The sequence below is a fragment of the Mastigoproctus giganteus genome, chromosome 10 (genome assembly GCF_048544385.1).
Source record: "Mastigoproctus giganteus isolate SK-2022 chromosome 10, ASM4854438v1, whole genome shotgun sequence".
In the NCBI taxonomy this organism is placed as follows: domain Eukaryota; kingdom Metazoa; phylum Arthropoda; class Arachnida; order Uropygi; family Thelyphonidae; genus Mastigoproctus; species Mastigoproctus giganteus.
In genome coordinates, this window is record NC_143584.1 from 107,972,923 (window position 1) to 108,000,764 (window position 27,842).

General features: G+C 36.5%; 1 protein-coding gene across 4 annotated transcripts in view; it reads right to left on the reverse strand.

The window, feature by feature from the left end:
* Pex5 (peroxisomal biogenesis factor 5) overlaps window positions 1-27,842 on the reverse strand; it is a 321,598-nt gene that overhangs the window by 14,760 nt on the left and 278,996 nt on the right. For 2 of the 4 annotated variants that reach the window (XM_090383596.1, XM_090383595.1), the window contains exon 15: window positions 17,403-17,560. In XM_090383596.1, coding sequence (XP_090239722.1) covers window positions 17,403-17,560 — 158 coding nt within the window. Of the gene's footprint in view, window positions 1-17,402; window positions 17,561-23,399; window positions 23,602-27,842 lie in introns of those variants that run through there. The other 2 variants (XM_090383597.1, XM_090383598.1) reach the window with 2 other exon arrangements.

Genomic DNA, 27,842 nt, shown 5'->3' on the forward strand with positions numbered 1-27,842 from the left:
AATGTCACGTCAAGGATCAAGGCAGTGTTGCTTAACCCAATAAGGCTCAGAAACAGCAGAGTACTCAAAATTAGCAGATCGGAGAGGCCCTTCATGCTCTGAAACACTATCTTTTAATGTCCTAGTGGTTTCGCCTACATGACAACCCCCATAGTCCGAACATGTAATGTTGTACACAAAACCACATTACATTTACTGGCGCAAGTCGACTGGGTATGATCATGTATGATACATGATCATACCCAGTCGACTCATACTTTTATTCCATGTAACATATATGCCACCGTTCACTATTCAGTTGAAGAAGGGGCACCTCGCCTCGAAAGCTACTGTTTCACTTTTATTTACATCAGTTTTATGTATCTTTTATTTTATCTTATTTGTTTTAATAAAGTTATTTATTCAGGTTATCGGTCATGCCAGAAATACACAATGATCATGCAAACTGAAGCTCAAGGTCTGTTTTTTAATAGGATTTCATGTCGTGTGGATTTAAATGATTAGTTGCAAGCACTTCCTCAATGAGTCACAAATTTGATTTCCCTGATGTAAAGAGTACATCAATCAAACTAAAATTTGCTGCAATAATGAATGAAATTCAGTCATTGTAGACATGAGTAGATATCCTAGAGTAATAAAGATAGGTGGACTACAATCAGAGTATTTTGGTGGGAATTAAAATTTAATTACCAAACTCAGATTAAAAATTAACTCTAAAATTTTATGTTACTAACACATTGTTTTCAAGGGATGAAAAAAAGAGAGTATCAAGTGGAACTAATGATTTGCTGTACAGTAACTGACAACCTGAAATAAGTATAGTGGCATGCCGAAAAAATGCTGCATTTTAGGTCAGTATATGTCTGAAGTTCTGTCCACATCAACAGGAGGAATTAAAAGCCACATGGAATTATTGAAAAAGACTAATAAAAATTTACACCCAAGACTTTTGGGTGTAAAATTTTATTAGTGTCACCTGTTTTATCAGGTAGGAAAAAATCTAACAGATTCTTTCTACCTCCTAAAGTGATGCTGGATGAATACAGTACAATATGGGACCCTGCATTTGGAAGGACCCATCCTTAAGGTTCTTGGTAAAATCTGAATATGTGATGCTGCTACATATGGTAAACTTACTTTCCCAATAAGTGCTCATCAGAGAGAGTCACTTACATTGTAACATGACCACCTGTTCATTACTTTTGCAGCCTGGAGTTTTGTTTTTACCATTCACAAATTTTTAGCGGAAAAGAAATTGTTATTTACAGTTTATAGGGCAATTTTCATAGAGAAAGAAAAAACAGTTGTCATCATGTTACTGTCATCATATCAACCACCAGAAAATGTGGCTCACTATTGGATGAAAAGCAGCTTGTATTAGAATTAGTCTCACTTATTACATGGAAATTTTTGTTCAACAGCACAAGAGTAACTCTCAAACAAAGCAACAAAAATTAAAAACCAGATACCCTCTTATGCCATCATTAAACAAATTGCCATTTTACAAGGTGACAACTTTGTTATATCACACAATTATTATTATTGTTGCTCTTATATTATTTTTCCCCGATTGTGGGGTTCCACTCTGTGACAGGTACTGCTACCAAGTACACAGGGTGCTTGTATCGTCTGGTGTTACTGTTGGTTGAGGAACTCTCTGACTATCTCTATTATAATAATAATAATAATTATAATTATTATTATTATTAGCCATATAGTGCAAGGAAGCCTGAGGCTTATGCTGCACTGGCCAAAAAAAATTTCCGAGTTACCCTGAGAGAGAGTACAAAGGAATCACCAAGAAAGAGAAGAATGATGATATCCAGCTCAGCATCCTGGGTGTGCCAAGCCCATACTCACCAGATGTGAACCCCTGAGGCTTGCATCACAACGGCACACAGTTGATACGTTACTCTGGGGTTAATGCTTCCCATATGCAGTACTTTACATTTGTCAATGTTAAAAAATTGTCTGCTCAACTTTTTAAAGATCCAGTTGCAGAAGCATACTATCATTAACAACCCTGCCGGCCTTCGTATCGTCTGCAAACTTGGACATTAAGCTTGCATACCACAATCAATATCATTAATAAATACAGAAAACAACAACGGACCCAACACTGAATCCTGGGGGACTCCACTAATAATTAGTCCCCGAAGAGCAGATGGTTATGGTTGGTTATTTGGTTTTTAGGAGCATTAGCAACTAAGGCCATATTGCTCCGGGAATATGCAGTGGTCATTCCTGACTTTTTCGCATCCTCCATATTTGGTGGTGACGGGCTCGAACCCCGGTCTAATCAAGAAGCGTGTGCTACGCACTGCTGCTCCTTCCCACCTGGCTACGGAGGCGCCCCCGAAGAGCAGAGTCCATTGATTACCACTCTGTCTTCTCCCACTCAACCATCCTTTTATCCCTAGCAGCAATTTGCCTCCAATGCCACACTGCTATTTGTGCAGCAGTCTTCCATGTGCAACAATATCAAAAGCCTTTCTATGATCCAAATATATGATATCAAAATTATTCTTTGCATCCAGTTCCTTTGTGACCACATCATAGTAACTAATCAAATTGGTCAGACTACACTTAACAAACCCATGCTGTGTCCGAGCTATAACTGAAATCTTGTCTATATCATCCTGCAGTGCTTCTTTAACCAGTGCCTCCATTAATTTCCCTGGAACAGAAGTTAAACTAACAGGTCTGTAATTACTTGTGTCACCCTTTTATCCTCCTTTGTGAATTTGGGTCACATTTGCACATCTCCAGTCTATGGTTACCTCCCCTGAGTCCAAGGATGCTCACATAATTATGGCTAAGGGTTTGCTTTCTTTGCTACCTCCTTTAATATAACTGGATAGATCCCATCACCCCAGGTGAATGGGATCTATCCAGTTTCTTATGTTTATCTTCAATAATTTCTCCTCCACTTTGCTCTCAGTTATTACAAAATCATGTAGCTCACTTCTAGAGTTTAATTCACCTCTGGTATTACCCTTCTTGAATAAATCCTCAGGTATGAATGTAGATGGAAAATACTCATTTACTTTGTTAGTTACCTGAACAGAATCATCAATAGTTGAACCATCGATATCAAGTGGACCAATCTGCTGTTTTTCTTTGCATTGTTTGCCAAAGATTTCTCGTAATCTGCCTTTACTTCCCTAATGTCCTTTGTGACTTGATTAAAAACCAGCTTATATCTATCATAGGCTTCCATGTCACCTTTTAATTTATATGTATCTAATGCATTTTTTTCCACTGCCACATGTCTCAGTTCATTTGAGATCCATTTAGGCCTAAACCTTGAACCTTCCCTTTACCCCTGATGGTAGTTACCTCTTTGAGTAAATCCTACTGCAGGACACTGTGATCACTGCCACCTAGTGGTTCCTTTATCTGCAGATTCTTAATGCATCACTACTGATAATCAGATCAAGAGTATTACTCCCACTAGTTGCCTTCCAAACATGCTGCTGAAGAAAACAATCATCCAATAAATCCAAAAAAGCCTTGCTAGTGTGTGAGTGACCAACTCACAACTCACAAATTGGGGTATTTTAATTTCCCAGTCAATATCTGGGAAATTAAAATACTCCAATATAAGACACTCTGATTTACTGGCCCACTCTATTTCTCTGTACAGTTGTTTATTATACTCATCAGAGCTATTAGGCCTATAATACATTCCTACTCTCAATTTTGCTTTCCCAGTGTTTATGTCACCAAACTGACTCGACACGGCATTGTCTAGCCATGTCGACTGGCTGTACTTCCTTGGATTTACATGTTTCTTAACTTATAGCATAACCCCTCCTCCCTTCTTATGTTTCCTGTACACATTGTACTCCCGAAATTCCAGTTCTGCATTCCTTATATCTGTGAGACACCACATCTCTGATATCCCAACAATATCTGCCTTTGAAGTTTTTACCAACACCTCAAAATTCATCAAATTTATTTACCAAACTGTGGTGTACATGCACCTTTTCCTATTCTTAGCTTCCCTAACACAGGCCATGTAGTTACTTGTTCCGCAATGACTTCCAGCAGTCTCTGAAATCCCTTGCACCTTATATTACAGGCTGCTGCTCATTCCAATAGAAGAAGTGCAAGAATCATTTCACCTCTGCAAGCGGCTACTGTTAATCTATTAGTCTATGTATCCCCCTAAGCTTGCAGTTTTCCAACTAAGCAAATATTCTTGCTCCCTTTCTATTTAAGTGTATCCCATCCCTGTAGTCTCTCCTGTTAACAAGCACAGACCAGGCTGAGAAAATATCTACCCCTTGAGCCTTGCACAATCTCTCCAGGGCCAAATTGATCAACAAGGCTCTCATCATAAATTCTCTTCAATCGTATCTTGGCACAATTGCAGACACTTTCAAATTCAACCCTAACTCAGGACTTTTTTTCAACATTGACCTGTATTAAGTATTTCTGTCAGTCTCCTACTCTTAATATCATCTGTGCCAATGTGTACATTAATATCACCTTTTGTGTCCTTAAAAGATGATATCTGCTCTACAAAGTAATCAACCTTTGCCCCCTGGCAGACATACCTTGGTCCTGTTCCACCTATCCTTTTTGCACAATATGTTCCCTGTTTCCCTGACAATAGAGTCAACGACAACAACTAGCTCCTTTGGGACCAGTGCATTCTGCCTTGGAGGTTGCTGCTGTGTTGCGTGATGTTCAGTACAAGCTGTGGCATTGATGGGCCCCTAAAATTAAATCCTTCGAGGGCATCCACCCTGTCCTTCAAGCTCTCAAATAGGCCCATAATAACGCTGATTTGGCACGATTTCTTCACACTCCTTACATCGTGTGCACCCAACAACATTCCCCTTGGTAATAACATGTCCCATTCCCGATTGACCCACAAACATCAAACAAGCAATATATTTCAAAAGGCTGTGATTTGGAGGACAACTGCACCCCCTCCCCCTCAGTTCTCCCTCAGCCACAGCACTCCCATTAGCTTGAGCCTTTTGCTTTGCTGCTCTGGTCTGAGTCATGATTTCGACTGTGACACAGACAAGAATAAATGTACCATTTGTAAAATGGTCTTGAAAGGAAAACATGTCACCGATTATGAGGATGTTTTAAAAAAGAAAGCAAAAATAGAGTCCCCACAGCTACTTACTACTACTACTACTACAAAATTTGTTACATCTAGTGTTAGAAAAACCATATCGGTTGAAATATCTGCAGAAATAAATAGTTAAAGATGCACGTGTGGAAATAGTGACTGTAAATGTAAACCATTTTCTCTGCCTGAAGACTTGGGATTCCGAAAATTATTGGATACAATTGTCATGGGACTTGGTACTTCAGATAATTTGTCAAAATATTCAAGATGAGAGAAGTAGACGAGTTAATCATTCGCATAAGGAACTTACAGCTGTTTTGAAGGGCAGATTAATTTCTTTGAAAATAGATACTGCAACTTGATTTGAGAGATCAATTTTGGGAATGAATGTACAATTTTTTGATTGTGACAAGATTGTTCTAAAAACACTTGCAATGTGAGAATTGAATGATTGGGCTATGAGGGTTATTTATGCAATATAGTTTCAAGTACCTTGAAAGAATTTGAAATTAAATTATAATAAGTGTATTCTTTAACAACCGGGCTAATCTGATAAGATCATTCAAATTACTTGCTCAGGAACAATCTGCAAAACTCAATATGGAAGATCATGATACTGAAGATATCGAAGAATCTGAGACTATAGACTCTAGTGATACAAATGTATGTAAGAAAAATTTCCATGATCAACATGTTCACAGGTTAGTATGGTATCTGTTCATTGTGATGCACATTCTCTGCAGTTGGCTGTTAAAGATGTTCTGAAACGTGATGAAAAAGCTGTGAACCCCTTCTATTCTCGTATACATTAAAAGAGAAAATGTAGGAAACCAATACTATTCTGCAAAACCAGATGGAATTCCACTGTTAATATGTTACAATGTCTTGTGGAGCTAAAACAATTTTGCATCAATTTATCTGTGTCCATAAAGGAATTGCATTTGTCAGCCAGTGTGTGGCAAAAGATTGAAAATACTATAGAAGTTTTGGAACCCGTTAGGGTAGCACGTGAAGTGCTGTAGTCAGAGCAGCTCATGATGACTGATTTTTACTACACATGGAGGAAATGTAAAATGGAAGTCAGAAAAATTGAAAATGAATTGTCATCTTTTTTGGTAACCTCTCTCATGCTACGAGAAGTAAATCTGATGAAAAGCCCAACTTTTTTAGCTTGTATGTATCTGGATCCCGGGTACCAAATATTAGTAGATAATATCCAAAAACAGAAATCTAAGGAGCATTTAAGTGACATTTATGATAGCTTGTGCCAGCTGCAGTCTACAGAAAAAAATCCTGAAATGAAAAGTTCAGATGAAATTGCAAATATTACTGTAATGGGGGAAACCAGGAATGACATGGTTTCACCCAAATGGTACTCTCCAAATTACAGCAGAACTGGAATTTGGGGAGTACAATGTGTGCAGAAAGGATAGATAGGATAGAAAGGGAGGAGGTGTTATGCTGTTAATTAAGAAAAACAAAATCAAAAGAAGTTCATCCAGTTGATATAGATGAACAGTGCACTGTTGAGTCAGTTTGGTGTGACATAAGCACTGCGAAAGCAAAAATAAGAGTAGGAGTGTATTATAGGCCTAATGACTCGAATGAGTACAATGACCAGTTGTACAGAGAAATAGGGTGGGCTAGTAAATCAGAATGTCTTATAATGGGGGATTTTAACTTCCCAGATATAGACTGGAACTTATGGGTTGGTCACTTGCACACTAGTAACACTTTTGTGGATTTATTGGATGATTATTTTCTGCAGCAGCATGTTCAAGAGGCAACCAGAGAGGGTAATACTCTTGATATGGTTATCAGCAGTGATCATTCGTGTGTTAAGAATTTGTAGCTAAAGGAACCATTAGGTGGCAGTGATCACAGTGTACTGATGTGGGATTTACTTAAAGATATAATTATCATCAGGGGTAAAGGAAGAGATTTATGCTTCCGTAAAGGTGACTACAGTGGTCTCAGACAGTTTTCAAATTCTGTACAGTGGGACCAACTGATGATGTTACCAACAGCAAATTTTAAGTGGGAAGCATTCAAGGAATTAATAGTGGAAGCTTCTAAACGTTTCATACCTATTAAGAAATATTGTTCAAGATTTAGGCCTAAATGGTTGTCATGAGACTCGTGTCAGTGAAAAATGCATGAGATGCATATAAATTATCAGACGACACAGAAGCCTATGATATATATAAGGTAGTCTGTAATCAAGTCACAAAGGAGGTAGTAGTAGTAGTAATAGCATGCAATGCAAGAAAGCAAGTGTATGAGCTTATGCAGCATCAGCCAAAAAAAAAAAAAAAAAAATCACGCCATTCCGCCCAAATGCCTGTCCAGTTCCTCCTTAAATTTATTCAACCTATCAACTGCCACAACAACAGATAGAAGTTTGTTTGTCCTTTCTTAATTTGAATTTATGCTCCCTTAGGTTCGTAATCTGAACAAGTGGAAGGATCCCATCAGAATTCAGGGTGCTCAACCCATTCAAGGCCTTATACACCTCAATCAGTTTGTTTGTTTGGATTTTTTTTTGGCGCATTGGCTACTAAGGCTATAATGCGCCAAGACAATATTTAAAAATGTAATCTCTCGGTCCTCAATCAGATCACCGCGCAGGTGTCTAGTCTCCAGCCACTGCAATTTGCAGAACTTAAGCCTCTCTCTTGGTAAGAGGATCCCTTCATTCCACTCACCAATCTTGTTGCCCTTCTCTGTACACGCTCAAGCAAATCTACATCCTTCTTAAATGAGGCCTCCAGACCTGTACGCAGTACTCAAGGTGTGGCTTGACCATTGCCTTATACAGAGGGACAATCACCTCCATTTCCCTGCTAGCAAAATTCCTATATATATCATTGACAAAACCCCATGACCTACCCTGCTAGCTTGTCTGCATTGCTCACAAAACTTCATATCTGACTGCATAATTACTCCCAGGTCTTTTTCCATTTTCTACCACCTTAAGTGTAGTACCACACAGTTGGTACGTTTCTCTGGGGTTACTTCTACCCATCTGCAGTACTTTGCATTTGTCAAGGTTAAACTTCAGTTGCCACTTCTCAGCCCATTTGCCCAAATTTTCCAGATCTTGTTGCAGTAGCACACTGCCATTGCTGTCATTAACAACTCTGCCAACCTTTGTATCACCTGTAAACTTTGACATTAAGCCTGATAGACCTTCATCAATATCATTGATAAATATACAAAACAACAGTGGACCCAACACCAAACCCTGTGGGACTCCACTAATAACATTAGTCCACGAAGAGCAGCACCCATTGATTACCACCCTCTGTCTTTTCTCACTTAACCATCCTTTTATCCATTCTAGCAACTTACCCTTAATACCATTCTGCTCCAATTTGTACAATAGTCTTCCAGTCAATGCGCAACCGTGTCAAAAGCTTTCCTGAAATCCAAATATATGATATCAGAATTATTTTTTGCATCCAGTTTCTTTGTAACCACATCATAATATCATATCAAATTTGTCAGACAAGACTTTCCTTTAACAAACGCATACTGTGTCTGAATTATTGCTGCAGTCTTGTCTAGATGATCCTGCAATGGATCTTTAACCAGTGACTCCATTATTTTACCAGGAACAGAAGTTAAACTAACTGGTCTGTAATTATTCGTGTCATCCTTCGATCCCCGCTTTGTGAATTGGGGATACTTTTGCACATCTCCAGTCCGTGGGAACCTTCCCCGAGTCCAAGGATGCTCTCATAATTATGGCCAAAGGTTTGCTTAGTTGCTTTGCCGCCTCCTTTAATATAACTGGATAGATCCCATCCACCTCAGGTGCCTTTTTCTTATGTTTAACTTCAACAATTTCTCCTCCACTTTGCTCTCAGTTATTACAAAATCATTAAGTATCCTGCTACAATTTGATAACCTTCTGCCATTTTCAAACTTTAATAATTCCTCATGTGTGATTTTAGATGCAAAATACTCATTCAGTTTGTTTGCTATCTGAGCAGGATCATCAACAGTCGAACCATCGATGTCAAGTGGACCAATCAGATTCATCCCCCTCCATTTAGCGTTTATATAAGTAAAGAAATCCTTGATATTTTTCTTAGCATCTTTTGCCAAGGATTTCTCGTAATCTGCCTTCGCCTGCCTAACCTCCGTGTGACCTGATTACAGACTAGCTTATATCTGCCATAGGCTTCTGAGTCGCTTGATAATTTATATGCATCCCATGCATTTTTCTTCTCTGTTAGGAGTCTCATTAGTTCATTTGATAACCATTTAGGCCTAAACCTTGAACAATATTTCTTAATAGATATGAAACTTTTAGTAACATCCACGATTAATTCCTTGAATGGTTCCCACTTAAAATTTGCTGTTGGTAATATCATCAGTTGGTCCCACTGTACAGAATTTAAAAACTTTTTGAGACCACTGTACTCACGTTTACGGAAGCAAAAACCCTTTCCTTTACCCCTGATGGTAATTAAATCTTTAAGCAAATCCCACATCAGTACACTGTGATCACTGCCACCTAGTGGTTCCTTTATCTGCAAATTCTTAATACACGAATGATCACTGCTGATAACCAGATCAAGAGTATTACTCTCTCTGGTTGCCTCATGAACATGCTGATGCAGAAAACAATCATTCAATGAATCCACAAAAGTCTCACTAGTGCGTGAGTGACCAACCCACATGTTCCAGTCAATATCTGTGAGGTTAGGCAGGTGAAGGCAGATTACGAGAAATCTTTGGCAAAGGATGCTAAGAAAAACAGCAAGGATTTCTTTACTTATATAAACTCTAAAAGGAAGGGGATGAATCTGATTGGTCCACTTGATATCGATGGTTCGAATGTTGATGATCCTGCTCAGATAGCAAACAAACAATGAGTATTTTGCATCTACATTCACATATGATGAGTTATTAAGGTTTGAAAATGGCAGAAGGTTATCAAATTGTAGCAGGGTGCTTAATGATTTTGTAATAACTGAGAACATGGAGGAGAAATTGTTGAAGTTAAACATAAGAAAAGGCACCTGAGGTGGATGGGATCTATCCAGTTATATTAAAGGAAGTGGCAAAGGAAGTAAGCAAACCCTTAGCCATAATTATGAGAGCATCCTTGGATTCAGGAGAGATCTCTCCACAGACTGGAGATGTGCAAATGTATCCTCAATTCACAAAGGGGGATCGAAGGGTGACAAAAGTAATTACAGACCAGTTAATTTAACTTCTGTTCTGGGTAAAATAATGGAGTCACTGGTTAAAGATGCATTGCAGGATCATCTAGACAAGATTGCAGCAATAATTCAGACACAGCATGGGTTTGTTAAGGGAAAGTCTTGTCTGACAAATTTGATTGGGTATTATGATGTGGTTACAAAGGAACTGGATGCAAAAAATAATTTTGATATCATATACTTGTATTTCAGGAAAGCTTTTGACACTATTGCACCTTGAAGATTACTATACAAATTGGAGCAGAATGGTATTAAGGGTAAGTTGCTACAATGGATAAAAGGATGGTTGAGTGGGAGAAGACAGTGGGTGGTAATCAATGGGTGGGAGCTGCTCTTCGTGGACTAATGTTATTAGTGGAGTCCCACAGGGTTCGGTGTTGGGTCCACTGTCATTTTGTATATTTATCAATGATACTGGTGAAGGCTTAGTATCGAAGTTTGCAGATGATACAAAGGTTGGCAGGGTTGTTAATGACAGTAATGGCAGTTTGTTAATGCAACAGGATCTGGAAAATTTGGGCAGATGGGCTGAGAAGTGGCAACTGAAGTTCAACCTTGACAAATGCAAAGTACTGCATATGGGTAGAAGTAACCCCTGAGAAACGTACCAACCGTGTCGTACTACATTTAAGGTGGTAGAAAATGAAAAAGACCTGTGAGTAATTGTGCAGTCAGATATGAAGTTTTCTGAGCAATGAAGTCAGGCTACCAGTGTATGTCATGGGGTGTTGTCTATGGTCAGGCCATGCCTTGAGTACTGCATGCAGGTCTGGAGGCCTCATTTTAGGAAGGATGTAGATTTGTTTGAGCATGTACAGAAAAGGGCAACAAGATTGGTGAGGGGAATGAAGGGATCCTCTTACCAAGAGAGGCTTAAGTTCTGCAAACTGCAACAGCTGGAGACTAGGCACCTGTGAGGTGATCTGATTGAGGTGCATAAGGCCTTGAATGGGTTGAGCACACTGAATTCTGATTGGATTCTTCCACTTGTTCAGATTACGAACCTAAGGGGGCATAAATTGAAATTGAGGAAGGATAGTTGTAGAATAGATGTGCGGAAAGTTGCCTTTAGCCAGCGGGTGGTTAATTGCTGGAAGAAACTTCCATCTGTCATTGTGGAAGTTGATAGGTTAAATAAATTTAAGGAGGAACTGGACAAACATTTAGATAGTATTGTTTTGTAATTTTTTTTTTTTTTTTGGCCGATGCTGCATAAGCTCATACACTTGCTTTCTTGCAGCACATGCCACTAATACTACTACATCAAAACTGTTATTTGTAAAAGAAATGAAAGAGACAGATAGTGGAAACAAAGAAATTCAAATTAATGGCTCATCTGAACAATTTTGACAATATCAAAAGGGTACCAACAAAAACAAGCATCTTAGGATATTGGAAAAGAAAAAAGTTTAGTCACCCAGAGCTTTATCAACTAGCCAAAGTAATCTTCGCAGTTCCTGCCACACAAACAAGTGTAGAAAGATGCTTTTCAACATTATAGATCATTTTGACTGATAAGACTTGTTTAGGTTTAAAGTTAATGGAGGATATTTTATTTTTAAAATTAAATAATTAATTTCAAATTTCCTATATAATCTATGTTATTTTTAAGATTTCATAATCAATTTTCAAAGTAAAATTATTTTGATACATTAGTTCCTTATGTCCGTTATCCGAGTAACTATATTTTGTTTGTAATTCATGTTTGTTTCTTCTGTTCTTAAAGTTTTATTGTCATTATTTTCTGTGATTTTTTATATTATCTGGAAATATCTGCCTTACTTAGTATTATTAAATTATATTAAAAATTTTGTTTGAATAATTATTTTCTTTCCAAATTAAACATTCTCTTGTATACGTTTATGAGTACTGAATATGAGAAGAGATTAATATTCAGAGTTAATGTTTTGCTAATTTCTGCTCCTTTTCCAATCAGATTTAAAATGATTAACATGCGATTTTATTACTTGTCAAATATATTATTAATGTAATTTACTTTTATTTAAAATAAGATTTTATAGTAATATTTTATTATAATGTGATATTATTACTATCATTAATGAACTAAGAAACTTTACGAATTATTTCAGATGATATACTTGACCGAACTGAACTGCAAACAGAACCAAACCACCGGTCAAAATCACCTTTTGAACCAGACCGCAAACCGAACCACTTCAGAATTTTAGGTGCTTTGCAGCTCTGTTAGATATTGTTGTTTACTTCCATTTTGAAATTTTTTCAAAATTATTTCAAATTTCACATGCCATGAGGTGCTTGAAATTTGAAACCTGGCCTAAACAAGTTTCACTGGTATTGCACTCATACTTTCAAATATTTCAATTACTTTTGTGCAGCACAAGAAAGATTCTTGCACTTAATAACACTCAAAGGGGGATCGAAGTAGTAGAAGTAATCCCAGATTTTATGGAAAAAACCATAAAAATAATTAAAAATACCATACAAAGTAAAATTTTTGTCTATATCTAGAAAGGAACTTGTCATTTAGTGTAATGTTTGAACTTTAGTGTTTTAATTGTGTTAAATATGTAACTTGAGATAATATAATTAGCTAAGATTATATAATAAACAGATAATTTTATCATCATCTATTATCTAAGAATGTAATGGTATAGTGAAATACATATAACGTAAACCTGATTTATGCATTTTTGTTCTAATGAAGCCCGGTCAATGTAAAATAAAGTCCAGCTATGATGCCCTAACATTGCTGTACAAATTGAAGCAGTGTGAAATTAAGGGCAAGTTACTGCTATGGATAAAGGGGTTGTTTAGTGGGAGAAGACAGAGTGACTATCACTGACACTGCTCTTCATGGACTAATGCTATTAGTAGAGTCCCCGAGGTTTTAGTGCTGGACCCATTGTTGTTTTCTGATATTGATTATTAATGATATTGATAAAGCTATGTCAGGCTTAATGTCTAATTCTGCAGGTGATACAAAGGTTGGCAGGGTTAATGACAGTAATCAAGGCACACTACTGCAGTTAGACAGAAAAATTAGGCAGATGGGCTGAGAAATGGCAACTGAAGTTTAACTTTAACAATTATAAGTTATTGCATATGGGTAGAAGTAATCCCAGATTAACATATCAACTGTGTGGTACCACACTGGGGAAAATGAAAAAGACCTGAGGGGACAACTGTGTAGTCAGATGAAGTTCTCTGAGCAGTGTAGACAGGCAAAGCTCATGGAGTTTTGTCAATGATGATATACAGCAAGTTTGCTAGCAGGGTTTGCTGGTTGGTTATTTAGTGTTTATTGGCACATTGGCACCTAAGGCCATAGTGCTCCAAGTCAAGAAAAATTAAAATCATTAAAAAATACATTTAGTAACCTCTACTGCATCAAAAGTAAATATATAGCAAAAATATAAAACAATAAATTCAAATACATCTGTATAAATTAATGGACTGTAAAAAGTTAATGCCAAACATATTGTCCCTGTCATAAAATATGGCTGAGTGCAACAGTTAAAGCAGATTAATAAAATCCATAATAAATAAATGTTGTGCAATGGTAAAAAGTGGGACATATCATAAAGATATGAATAATGGTTAAAATAGTTTCACAATTCTCACACATAGGTAGGTCAACTGCCCTCAGCAGAAAAGAGTATGCCAGATGACTGTAACCTATAATGAGAAAGAACAACTTCCTCTCTTCAGACCCTGCATAGACTGGACTGCCACAACTTGATTACAAGTTGTGGCAGTCCAGTCTATGCAGGGTACAGGTCTAGGAGTACAGTTTCTTATATATTGTTCTCCTGTACTCTGTATGAGGGACTGACAAGTAATTAAAAGGGATTGGTGATTTTTCAGTATTATCAGATAGATAACTAGCAGTAACTTGCCCTTAATTCCACACCACTTCAATTTGTACAGCAATGTTAGGGCATCATAGCTGGACTTTATTTTACATTGATTGGGCTTCATTAGATCTTCCTGATCCCATTGTGGCTTGGTATCCAGCAAATTAAATATCAAATTAAATTTGAAAAGGGAATATGTGCTTCCAGTGGTCTTCCATTAAAGGAGGTCAGAAGAATTCTGAACAATCTAGATAGCAAGAAACCTCCACTTCCTAAAAAGGTGACAGCTCCCTTCCATTCTGTTATCATCCCATTGCACTTACTACTACTATTTCCAAAGTAATGGAGAAATCGATTATCTTCTAACTTCTAAACTACCTCGAAACCTTCCATCTGATCAACGATCACCAATATGGGTTTTTGTCAGTGTCGATCACGTGTGATATACTGCCATATGTTATCCATCTATGGACAAATTCAATGGAAAAGTTTGGTGAAACTCAAGCAGTTGTGCTTAACATTTCTAAGGCTTTTGGTAGTGTTTGGCATAATGGTCTTCTAAACAAGCACTCATCCTATGGATTCCCAACTGTTTTTTGGAACAAAGTATCCATTTTTCTCTCCGACTGCTCATTACAGGATGGTAGGTGCTCTCTGCTTCCAACTTCTTATCTAATGCTGGTTCATCAGGGTTCAGTTCTTTCTCCCACTCTTTTCCTTTCATATATTAATGTTTGTTATTTTGGTTTTTAGGAGCATTAGCAACTAAGGCCATATTGCTCCGGGGATATGCAGTGGTCATTCCCTGACCTTTCCACATTCTCCGTATTTGGTGGTCATGGGCTCGAACCCTGGTATAATCAAGAAGCATGTGCTGCTCCTGCCCACCTGGCTACGGAGGCGCCATATATTAATGACCTTCTTCTACTAGCCCTTTGACCTTCTTTGACCTTATTGACCTTCTTCTACTAGCTGGCAATCCTATCCATAGTTTCGCTAATGATAGCACTCCACTAGTTTGAGAAACCTTGCCCTGCACAAACATTTTCAACTTCATGAATATCCACCACCAATTTATTAAATTTTGATCCCCAAGTAATTCTTCAATGGCGGAAAGATAACTTATTTAATTTCAATCATTCCAAAACTTAGTCTTGCCTTATGTCTTGCAAAAAAGGAGTCTATTTCTCCTATGCTTGTCTTCAATGAAAATATTGCTTTCTCTCCAACTAAAAAACTATTTTCTCTTTCACCTTCATCATTACTTTCCTTCTAAACAACTAGTCACTCTGTACAAATATCAAATCAGCCCTACCATAGATTATTGTTCCATCTAGGTGATTTCCATAAAATCTCTCTCAGGCTAAAAGACTCCATTTAAAAGTGGACAGTTAGGTTAATTAATGGTCTGTCTGTTACAAATTCTATACACACAACTGTCTCATAGATGATCCATTTTTTCTGAATATTTTTTTTATAGATACTTCCAAGAGGCTGTTCTTCTGAATTGATCTCTCTCTCTCTCTCTCTCTCTCTCTCTCTCAAACTAGTCCAAAGACATGCTTCAACCAGTCAGCATCCATTTGCTGTTCAACTTCAAACTCACAGAACCAACTTTTCTTCTTTCTCGTTTCATCCAACTTCTATTTTCTGAAACTACCTTTCTTCACATGTAGTTCCTGAAAATTACAGAAATTCAAAACTAATGTCAACAATTAAATTCTGTCTTTTCAAGCTTTGACCCATGCATGGTACTGAACCTTTTGTGTTTACAAGTTTCATTAAAGTAAAAAAAAAAAAAAAAAAACCTGCTACTAACGGCTACTGGAGAAACCTGAGGAGTGCAAGGGAATACATCTCTCTCCACCTATATAATTCCAATGTTACAAAGTAAAAATTCGTTTTCACAATAGACAACCTACTGCCTTCTTGCCTCCTTTATTTGGCAAGAATTGTATAGTTTTATCTCCATCCTCAAATAAAAAAAACTTTTCCAACATTTTCTTTGGACTTGCCATTATTTCCAGCATTTTTCATATTTGTTTGGTAGTATGATTGAACATCATGATTCACAGATCTGACTGGGATATTTCCATGTCAACATTTCCAGTGCCTTAAAGCAAAAATTCTTTTTCACCACTGACAACCTGTAATGCTTCTTGCATCCTTTATTCAGTCAGATTTGTATAGTTTTATTTCATTATCAAATGAAACAAACTTTTCCAACATTTTTTTTTGGATTCATCAATATTTCCAGTGTCAACATTTCTTTTGTAGTCTGATTGGACATCATGATGATTCGCAGACCTGATTAGAATATTTCCACATCAACATTTGCAGTACTTCATACCTGCTTTCCAGAATGTCAAGTGTGTCAGTGATGATTGTAACGCTGTTAATTGCATTGTGATTCCACAAAGCAATCAACCAGTTATACCATGAATGTAAATAAAGTTGCACATGTGATGGTCATCTGAACTCTGGTTTTTATCTTGCAGTCTTTGTACATTGCATTTCAAGTTGTAGAACATTTACAGGATTCAAAGTTTATAGGTGTTGAGAGCATCGGGCATATGTACTTTGTAATATGTTTCCAGCCAATGGAGGGTTTCCAGCATACGGTAAGGCTACTTGCAGTTATCTTTTTTTTTTTTTTAAATGCCAATTCATAGTGTAAAATTTACTTATTATTATCCATTGTTCCTCCACTTGAGATGTCAGCATGATTTCCACATCCACTCCTCTGGTCTCTCCACAGTTGCTGTTATGATTTTGAGCCACTAATGAGAAATTCAAATTTAAGCATTTGTTATTGGATACTTGCAGTTGGTATTATCAGATACAATTTTGCAAATAAATACTGTTTGACATGATTTACAAATGTGCAGAACGTCAGCTGAGGTTTCTACATGATAATGTCTGGAGTTCCCTTGTAAGCCCTTACTACAGTGTGGACCACATGTCAGTTTATCAAGGAATAATTAATACAATTTAATCAATTTTGATGTCAGTTTATATGAAGTTGAACTGCTCAATCCATTTTTGGTAACTTACTTCATAGCAAATCGATTCCTTCCAAATAAACAGATATATGGCCCACCCCTATATCTGTATCTGACAGCATAAATAACCCTTTGCAAAAAAAAAAAAAAAGAAAAGACATTTACTGGCAAAGAAAAGTAATAAACCCAGGAAGTTTGCATTTCCAAGGATGAATCTCAATGTAAAGCAATACAATACCTGTAGGCACCCAGATTGATGCAACTGATTCCTAGGTTAAAGCGGGAACGAATGAAACCAGGAGATAATTGTAATGCATGATGATATGCCTCTATTGCTTCCTCTGATCTGTTTCCATTGGCTAATGTAGCTCCCAACCTATTCCACAATAAACTATCCTATGAAAATAATATTTTTTATTCGAAAACAGAGTAATGAAACATAACTGGCAACAAAAAGAAGTACTGTTTATCAACAAAGTTTAAAAATTTTGTTTTATATCCACTTAGTGAGTAAAATTGAGGATTTCAAGAGCTAATACATATAATGCAAACTTGATAATGTCATAAGTCCGAAGCTGGTCAAGTATTATTGCTGCTTAACTAGTGAACAGTAGCAATGGGTAAAAGTAGAGAGAGCAGTGTGGCTTGGGGGGGGGGAACTAAAGGTGACGATTCCACTATGAATCAGCATAACAAAGTGTACTACTTGTGTGTAATATCTGTAAGCATTTTTGGAAAAAATGATACAGCCAAGGGTGATGTCTTTGTGTGTGCTCAATGCAGAGTGTAAAGAAATTAGATGCCAACTCAACATTCTCAAGGGTGTTTATTAGAACTGGAAAAGTATGGCAAGTGCTTTTGAGGGAATTAAAATGGAGGGGACCAATCAAGCTCTCAGCTGACCAACTCAATGCCAAAGCTTGCCTTTAGCCAGCAAATGGTCGATTGCTGGAACAAAAGTTCACCTGTTGTTGTGAAAAAGTTGATAGCTTAAATAAATTCAAAGAATAACTAAACAAACTATTGGAAGGAATGGATAGGTAAAATGGGAAGTGTTTTTTTAGCTTATGCTGTATAAGCTTGCTTTCTTGCATCATATGTGACTACCAATTCTAATGCTAAAAGACTGCCATACAAATTAGAGCAGTGTGGCATTTAGGGTTAGTTCAATTATGAATGTAGCCCTCAACTGCTATGGATAAAGGAACGGTTGAATGGGAGAAGGCAGAGTGGTTGTCAATGGATACTATTCTTCGTGGATTAATGTGGATTCCCACAAGGTGGTGGGCTACTTGTTGTTTTCTGTATTTATTAATGATATTGATGAAGGTATATATGCATAATGTCTAAGTTTGCAGATAATACAAAGGTTGGCATGGTAGTTAATAACAGAAATCAGGGAAATCTACTGCAACTAATTTAGAAAAATTAGGCAAATGGGCTGAGAAATGGCATTTGAAGTTTAACATTGACAAATGCAAGGTACCTCATATGAGTAGCAGTAATCCCAGATTAAGATACTAACTATGTGGTACTACACCCAGGTAGTAGAAAATGAAAAAAAACCTTGGGGGAATGGGAAATGTACAGTCAGACATGAGGTTCTCTGAGCAATGCAGACAGGCTGCCAGGACAGCTGAGGGGGTTTTGTCAACAATATATAGGAATTTTGTTAGTATGGATAAGGAGGTGATTATCCTATTGTATAAGGCAATGGTCAGGGCACACCTTGAGTACTGTATACAGGTCTGAAGGCCTCATTTTAGGAAGGATGCAGAGCTGCTGAAGCGGATGAAGATAAGGGCAATGAGACTGGTGAGAGAGAAAAAAGTGGCACTCCTACTAACAAAGGCTCCATTTGTGCAAATTGCAGTATCTTGAGACTCACCTGCAAGGTGATCTGATTGACGTGTTTAAGGCATTGAATGGATTGGGCAAGTTCAATGCTGATGGAATTTTTCGTCTTGCTCAGACGATATACATCAAGGGACATAAATTTAAATTGAGGAAGGATGGTTGTAGAATAGATGTGTGGAAGTTTGCCTTTAGCCAGCAGGTGGTTGTAACAAACTTCCAGCGGAAACTGGAAGTGGATAACTTGAATAAATTCAAGGAAGAATTAGACAAACCACTAAAGATGATGGATAGGTAAAATGGGAGCAGTTTTTTTTTTTTTTTTTTTTTTTTCCTTGGTGCATAAGCTTTCCTTCTTGCATCATTTGTCATTACTAATAATAATACTAAAATGAATAAATAAATGTCAGTTTATTGGATCATTGGAGTCAAATTACCCAAGAAAATTATAAATACCAACATACCCAATATAGCAGAAGCCCAAAGGATTTCTAGAGCAGGGAAGCATAGAGAATATTAAGCTTATGCAATTTTATAAAATACAAATAGGCAGATGGAGCAGTGTACATACAATTTAAATATCAAATATACAAGCACAGACTATAAACAAACTAAAAATAATACAAATAAGACATCATGAATGACATTACACTAACAATTTCAAATTAATAAAATAAACAGTTTCAGCACTGAAGCCTACATTACCAAAAAAAATAATTTTTTCACAACCGTTAAAATAAAGACAAACTGTTCAAGTAAAGTGTTAATGAACATAAGAAAAATTATACAAACACAAATAGTCAAATTGAAAGATATAGGAAAAAATCAAATACAGCAGTCATGATACCTAATGGTTTCCTAAAAATGGTTTAATAAAATTAAACCCAGATTACCGATAAAGTAACTTAATGAGTTGAGATGCTGTGAATAAATAAGAAATTAGATATAACTAAATAATAAATGGTTGCAGAGATGCACATAATTTTCAAATTAAATACTACAAAAAACATCAAATGAAAAGAAGGTGGGTATATAAAAAAGCAGTCATAATATGTAAAAAATAGTTAAGTTTTTTTAGCATACTTCAGTATGCTGAAAATCCAGAGTACTGAAATGGTAAGTAATCCACTTAAATGAAACATCAAAAATTAAATAAGGGATTTAATATTAAATAATATAAAATTACAATCTTACATCTGTAAAAAAAATCATAAATAAGCTACTCAAAATTAAGCATAAAACTAAAATGCAATTACTGCAAATATAAAATCCCTAAAGGTCATTCATGTGAAAACTGAAATACAAATTTTAAATAAAATTTGTATTTCACAATCAACAATGAAGCTATGCATGTTCAATTATGAATGCAATCCTCATTATATTTTACATGCTTCCTCCAATGCTGCGATATTACATGGATTCTTCGAGATAAGTTTTCTGCCTGGTGTTATGCCAATTGTGCACTGCCACCTTGCTTCACCTGACGAGAAGTGAATGCCTCTTAATGCTTCTTTTAGTGTTAAAAACAAGATGATAATCATATGAAGCTAAGCCTGGAAGATGGAATTATACTTTGTGTAAACTTCTCCAGTATCTCATTCACTGCAGAATGAGTGGTGTGAGGATGGGCATTATCAAGCTACATACACAAGCCTGAGGTAAGCACATTTCTTTTGAATTACTGGCTTTAATTGGTTCAGAAGCACATCACAGTATTTGTTACTCATCACTCCTTTCTCCAGATAATGTTCAGAATCACTCCTTTCTCCAGAAAATGTTCAGAATCACTCCTTTATGATCCCAAAATATAGTGAGCAATACTTTCCAGCTAATGCAAGTAGGCAAACTTTGTGCAGATGAGGTGAGCCTGTATGGTGACATTCAGAAAAATTGCACATTTGTTTTCTAGAATGTAATAGTGTGCCCAGGATTCATCTCCAGTCACTATGTGTATTGTAATAAGGAATCTCCTCTATGTTCATACTTTCCAAGCACAGAGCACACATTAAGTTGTCCTTCCTTCAGTTCTGGTGTTAAATGTTGAGGAATCCATCTAGCATGCACTGAACAAATGTAATCTTACATAGTGTGGCAATTTCTTCAACAGTAATGTGATGGTTTCTTCATATGAGTTCTACTATCACTATAACTTCTAATATCACAAGATGACGTGCTTGCCCTGGTTGAGAAGAATCCTCAACATTTTCAATACCATTTTTAAATTATTCATCCACTCACAGACTTTCTGTTGACTCAAACATACTGAGTCAACATTCTGAGATAAATTTAAGAAGTTTTATTCCTTCTGTATTCAAAAAATCTGGTTACAGACACATCTCTACCATGGTGAATGACTGCAAGGGTACTGCCATTTTGAAAATTGACTTTTTTCAAATAACACTAGCAGATGGCACAATTTGGGCTCTCTGTAATGCCAACAGATTTCAATCAATAATTTGACACAAGATCACCATCGTTTGTTGCATAACATGCACTTTATGGTGGTTTTGTAGTTTTAATTTCAACGACCTTTGTATCTTTTCCGAAAGCAATCCATTCAAATTAAAACTATTCTTTCTAGAAGTAAATGGGTAGGAGAATAGATAGTAATACAAATAAATAATAATTAATCACTCGATGGATTACATTGGGGGGGGGGAACCTGAAACATCGAGACTGTAATGAATATCTGCATGGCATTCCAAAATGACAATACATTCCATCAAATTTAAAACACTGTTCACTACACAATTAAATAAATAACATGGAGGTAGCCAGCCCCTGAATTTGGGTTTGTTTGTTATTTGGTTTTTAGGAACATTAGCAACTAACGATATATTGCTCCGGGGATATGCGGTGGTCATTCCCTGACCTTTCCGCATCCTCCGTATTTGGTGGGCATGGGCTCGAACCCCGGTCTAATCAAGAAGCGTGTGCTACGCACTGCTGCTCCTGCCCACTTGGCTATGGAAGCACCTGAATTTGGGTACAAAGGCATAAGCCATCTACAAGAAGCACCTTATGAAAAGTTGAAATTTCAATTATAAGATAAAATGCCCTAGTATGTCCACTAATGTTTTTTGGGTGGCAAGACCACTACAATTGCTACAGCTTAAAAATCTGCTGGTTGCAATAACACAAGTTAACAGAATAATCCAACTGCTTTTTCATATACAGAAATCCTTATTGGAAACCTCTCATTAACAGGCACCTCTATAACAGACTTTTTAATGCACTACAGAATATACAGCCAGGCCTCGCATAACGCAAGTTCGATTAACGCGATTTTCAGTTAATGCTATTTGAAAAATTATACCACTTTTCACTTTACATGATGCAAATTTCCAAATTAACGCGATCTTTTTTTTTTTTTTATGCGATAGTTGAAAAAGATTTGAATCGTGCGTTAAGCTTACCACGAGTCGTATGGTCAATAAACAAACGTTTGCCTGTTGCCCGCCTCGGTGTGTTCCATCAACCATCGGAAGAAGACGTGTTACTTGTTTGTCTCCTGCTAATAAAGTCAATGCACACTTGCATAAAAATTCAAATTTTTAAATGAGCCAGATGAAAATGTTACCGCGAAAGAGACAATGGTAAAAGAATTAGATGAAATCTTTTGTATCGCATAGAACCTCAAACAAAAGGTTTGAAGTTCTCTGCAATATTTATTTCGCCAGGGCCCAGAGAAGATTGTTGTCGGCTATCAGAAATTGATTGATGAAAAGAGAAAGTCAACACTGTTCAAATATTTCCGCAACAGTCATTTCTTCATTGTGTATTTTATGTCAGAGATTCCCAAAATTTCTCGGTTCACGGCGCCCTTAGCGTCTCAATAATTTTTTCAAGGTGCACCCAGACCAAAAGAAATACCTAACAGTTCTGTTTAGTAGTTAGGTCCAAACAACTTAATAAGTAATGTTGAAACTGAACTACCTCGAGCTAGTAGTTCGCGCGGTGTCCAACAGATGTCGAGCATTGCTGTGTTTCCCCTCGAAAATTTTAAATATTCCGTGGTGCACAGTTTGGGAACAGCTGTTTTATGCAATAAACATTTAATTCCATAATTATTTTCATTACCTTTTACATTGTATACAGTTAAAAAGTTATTTAAAAGATATTTTTAAAATTCTTTATGGACATTCCAGAAGGTCAAGGACCATTTATAATTTTTCCTATTGATTATTATATTCGATTAACGCATTTCCATTTTGCGCTAGCGGGACGAATTAATTACATCAATCGAGGCCAGCCTGTACTGTCTTTTATGAGACATGCAACCCCCCTAAACAGACCATCTAATAATAATGGTCGTTAACAATTCAAAGTTGTAGGTTAGCAGATAGGGTTGAATTAAAATCACTTACAAACACTAATGCTGCTTTATTACGTTGCCCTATAGATCAACAGAGAACATGGTAAAGGGTTAAGATGTTCTTGGAATATGATTTACTGTGAGCTTGACTGAAATTAAATCAAAAATAATGTACTAATCCTTCCCTTCATTATTTTCCATTTCCTTGCTTATTTTTGGGGTAAATGAATCAACTGCACTGTATTTTCAGTTCTTGGTCTGTTCTTACCTAAAATGAGTAGAAAAAACATGGTTGTTTGTGCCTTCAAAACATATATATATATATATAAAAAAAACAAACCTTAAAGATGTGGTAGAAAATACAAGCAATAAAACAAAGTTGATATCATCAATGATAAAGAAACTTTTTTAAAAAAAATCACTTGAAACTGTTAATGGACTAAGGATTGACCAAACCTTCGGCTTCTAATGGTTAGCTTGAAAATCTGCACTTAAAGCAAAATACAAGACAGTTTGTGACAAGGTTACTTCAATTCAAGAAGGTACAACATAATGAAAAGACATCCTCCTTTTCTGAAAGTTATGAAGAACAAAACATATATAACCGTGATGAAACTGGATTATTAATTCTGCAGGGAAGCAATCTTATACAGTGGCAAAAAAAATGCTACTCTCATAACCTGTCCATCCACTCTAATAAATTGTCTAACTCTTTCATAAATTTATTCAAACAACCCATATCCACAACACCATATAGAAGTTTGATCCAAAGTCAACTGCCCTCTAACTGAAAGTATATTTCTTCACATTTGTCTGCAACCATCCTTTTTCAATTTAAATTAGTCTTATGTGTATTGTCTGAGTGACAGTAAGGATGCCATCAAATGGTACTTAGAAGAGAAAAATTTCTCCTCTACAGTGGCGGACAAAAAAACTGCATCTTTAAAAAAAGTAACATTTATAGTGAAATGTACAAGATATTGTTTGATTACAGTCATTTTGTTTGTTGCAAAGCAAAGGTATTGCATCAGCCATTTCTATAAATACAGTGTTGGAAGGGCATACACGCTCAGTATCCTGTTTTGCGGAGGTGTAAGCAAGGCTTCAAATTTTCAGTTGACATCAAGAAAAAATTTTTCAGTTGACACCAAGAAAGCCTTTTCTGTCCCAGGAAGAGCTTTCTACGTGTGCTATAGTTGATAAAATAGGCTGCCACCAGTCAACAGTATCTCGGGTGATGAAATTAAAGTGCGAAACCGGCGATGTGAAGAGAAGACCTGGATCAGGCAGTAAGAGAGTGACTACGCCTTCCCAAGGTTGATATTTGAAACGGCTATGCTTTCGTAATCACCATTCTAGTGCTCCTGATCTAAATCTGGACTTTGAGATGGCCTCTTGTGTTGAAACAAGTGCACAAACTATCCAAAGATGGTTTTCGAAATGTGGTCTGCATGCCTATTGGCCCAAGAAGAAGCCTTTGTTGCCCCAACAAATGAGGAAGAGCGACTAGCTTGGGCTAAAATGCATGTTTCATGGACAAAAAAAGCAATGGGACACCATCATCTTTTCTGACGAATCGAAATTCAACCTGCACAGCTTGGATGAGAAGCAATATGTCAGAAGATGAAAATTGAAGGCATACCATGCTGACTGCATAACACCAACTGTAAAGTTCCCTGCCGGTCAGATGGTCTGGGGAGGCATAACAAGAAAAGGGGTGGGGCAAATTAAGTTTATTAATGGAACAGTGAATGCAGAAACCTACACTGCTATCTTCGAGGAGGGCTGAAACTCATTATTAGGGATCACCACACAGACATCCAAAACTGCATTTTTCAACAGGACTCAGCACCTTTCCACACAGCAAAATTGGTAAGTTTTATGCTATTTAGATTTAATGATGAGTTTGTCTTTTTGGCTCACAAGTGTAAAACATACACCAGTGTTTTCCCTCATTTTTCTCCCTTAAGATGCAGACCTCAGTTCAATGACGGCCAGTTCAATGCTGGCATTACAGCATTGAACTGGCAGGGCAACAATGTAAATTTGAACCCTATTGAAAATTACTAGTACATAATGTCATCTAAAACTGCTCAGAAGCCAACAAGTAAGATTCAGCTGAAGGAGAGCATTGTGTGGTACCACGAAATTGGGCAACCATATATCCAGAAGTTGATTAACTCTATGCCAGATCGTTGCAAGGCTACAATTGCAGCTCGAAGAGGAACAACAAAATATTGAGAGCTAATTTTGCTGATTTACCATACGTTTCTATTATACTATATATTATACTCTATTATACTATACATTATGCTCTATTATACTATATACTATTATATTATTATATTATATCTCTATTATACTATATACTATTACATTTCAGTTTGTACACGTAAATGCAATAAAATGTATGTTTGGTGGTAATGATTGCCATTTGCATGATTTTTCCATTAATATTTCCATTAATTACGCATTTTACCCTTTGGGAAGATATTTATCGCAATTAGGTATATCAGGAATTTCATTGACAGAGAGATATATCCCATCTAACAAATGCATTTCAAACATATCTGCAAACTACAATGCAGCGCAAAACACATTATTTGCAAAAGTCACAAGTGATGCATTTTTTGTCCACCACTGTAAGTACCTCGTCAATAGGAGCTTTATGAAGAGAACTTTATTTTTTGTGAAAATGGAAAGAAATTAACTTCAAGGTTTACAAGTTATTTTAAATTTTTTTTTTCATTTTAATGTAGCTGTAGTTAATTTTTCTTCTCAATAATAATAATAAAAAGGAGAAAAGAGAAAATCTGCCTTAATTGTATGGAAACTACTCATTTTTTTTATTTAATTTTAACAACCCTAAAACAATGAAAATTCCTGCCTTGTTTATCTTCATCATGACCAAACATATATTTTCATCTTTTCACTGCTGTGGCTGCTAATGCTGATGTCTTGGAGTACAAGAACATGACAAAAAGAATTATGAAGCACATCAATTAAAGTTTGAAGTTGTTAATTTAGCTTTTCCAGTAATCAAAAATTAACTTAATGTTGGTAAAAAAATATAATTCAGATGATAAGTATTATGGATCTACAAGAATTTCATCAAATATTAAAATTGTTTAAATGCAAGATTAGCTGAATATCATTATGTCTGTAATACAATATCTATGCCATGAATTGTTTGTATATATTTAAAGGAATAATTTACAAATATTGACCACTTTCATTGAAGTTATGAAAGGTAAAAGTGATTCTTGCACTGCTTCTATTGGGGGCGCCTCCGTAGCCAGGTGGGCAGGAGCAGCAGTGCATAGCACACGCTTCTTGATTAGACCGGGGTTCGAGCCTGTGACCACCAAATACGGAAGATGCGGAAAGGTCAGAGAATGACCACTGCATATCGATGGAGCAATATGGCCTTAGTTGCTAATGCTCCTAAAAAAAAAACAACAACAACTGCTTCTATTGGAACGAGCAGCAGCCTGGAAACCGAGGAACTGTGGATATCAAGGGTTGCCGGGAGTCATCATGGATCAAGTAAATACATGGGTTGTGTTAGGGTAACTAAGAGTAGGAATAGGTGCCTGTATACTTGCATGTACACCAATGCTAGGAGTATAGTAAATAAATTTGATGTATTTCAGGTGTGGTGAAGACATCAAAGACTGATGTTGTTCTGATATCAGAGACATGGTGTCACACAGAGATAAGGAATGCAGAATTGAAATTTGGGGAGTACAATGTGTACAGAAAGGATAGAAGGGGAGGAAGGGTAATGCTGTTAGTTAAGAAACACAAAATCTAAGGAAGTGCATCCAGTTGAGAGCAGGAGTGTGTTATGGGCCTAATGACTCTGATGAACACAATGAACAACTGCACAGGGAAATAGAGTGGGCCAGTAAATCAGATTGTCTTATTATGGGGGATTTTAACTTCCCAGATATACACAGGAAGTTGTGGGTTGGTCACTCACACACACTAGCAAGATTTTTGTGGATTTATTGTATGATTGTTTTCAACATCGGCATGTCGAAGAGACAACTAGAAGGAGTAATATTCTTGATCTGATTATCGCCAGTGATTCTTCATGCATTAAGAATCTGCAGATAAAGGAACCACTAGGTGGCAGTGATCACAAGTGTACTTATGTGGGATTTATTTAAGGATGAAACCACCATCAGGGGTAAAGAGAAGGGTTTTTGCTTTCGTAAAGGTCACTACAGTGGTTTGAGACAGTTTTTAAATTCTATACAGTGCAACCAACTGATGATGTTACCAACAGCAAATTCCATATGGGAAGCATTCAAGGAATTAATCTTGAAATCTACTAGGTTTTTCATACCAACTAAGAAATGCTGTTCAAGGTTTAGGCCAAAATGGAGGTCAGATGACCTAATGAGACTCGTGGTAGAGAATAAAAATGCATGAGATGAATATAAATTATTAGGAGATACAGATGCCTATTGGATAGATACATAATCTGTAATCAAGTCACAAAGG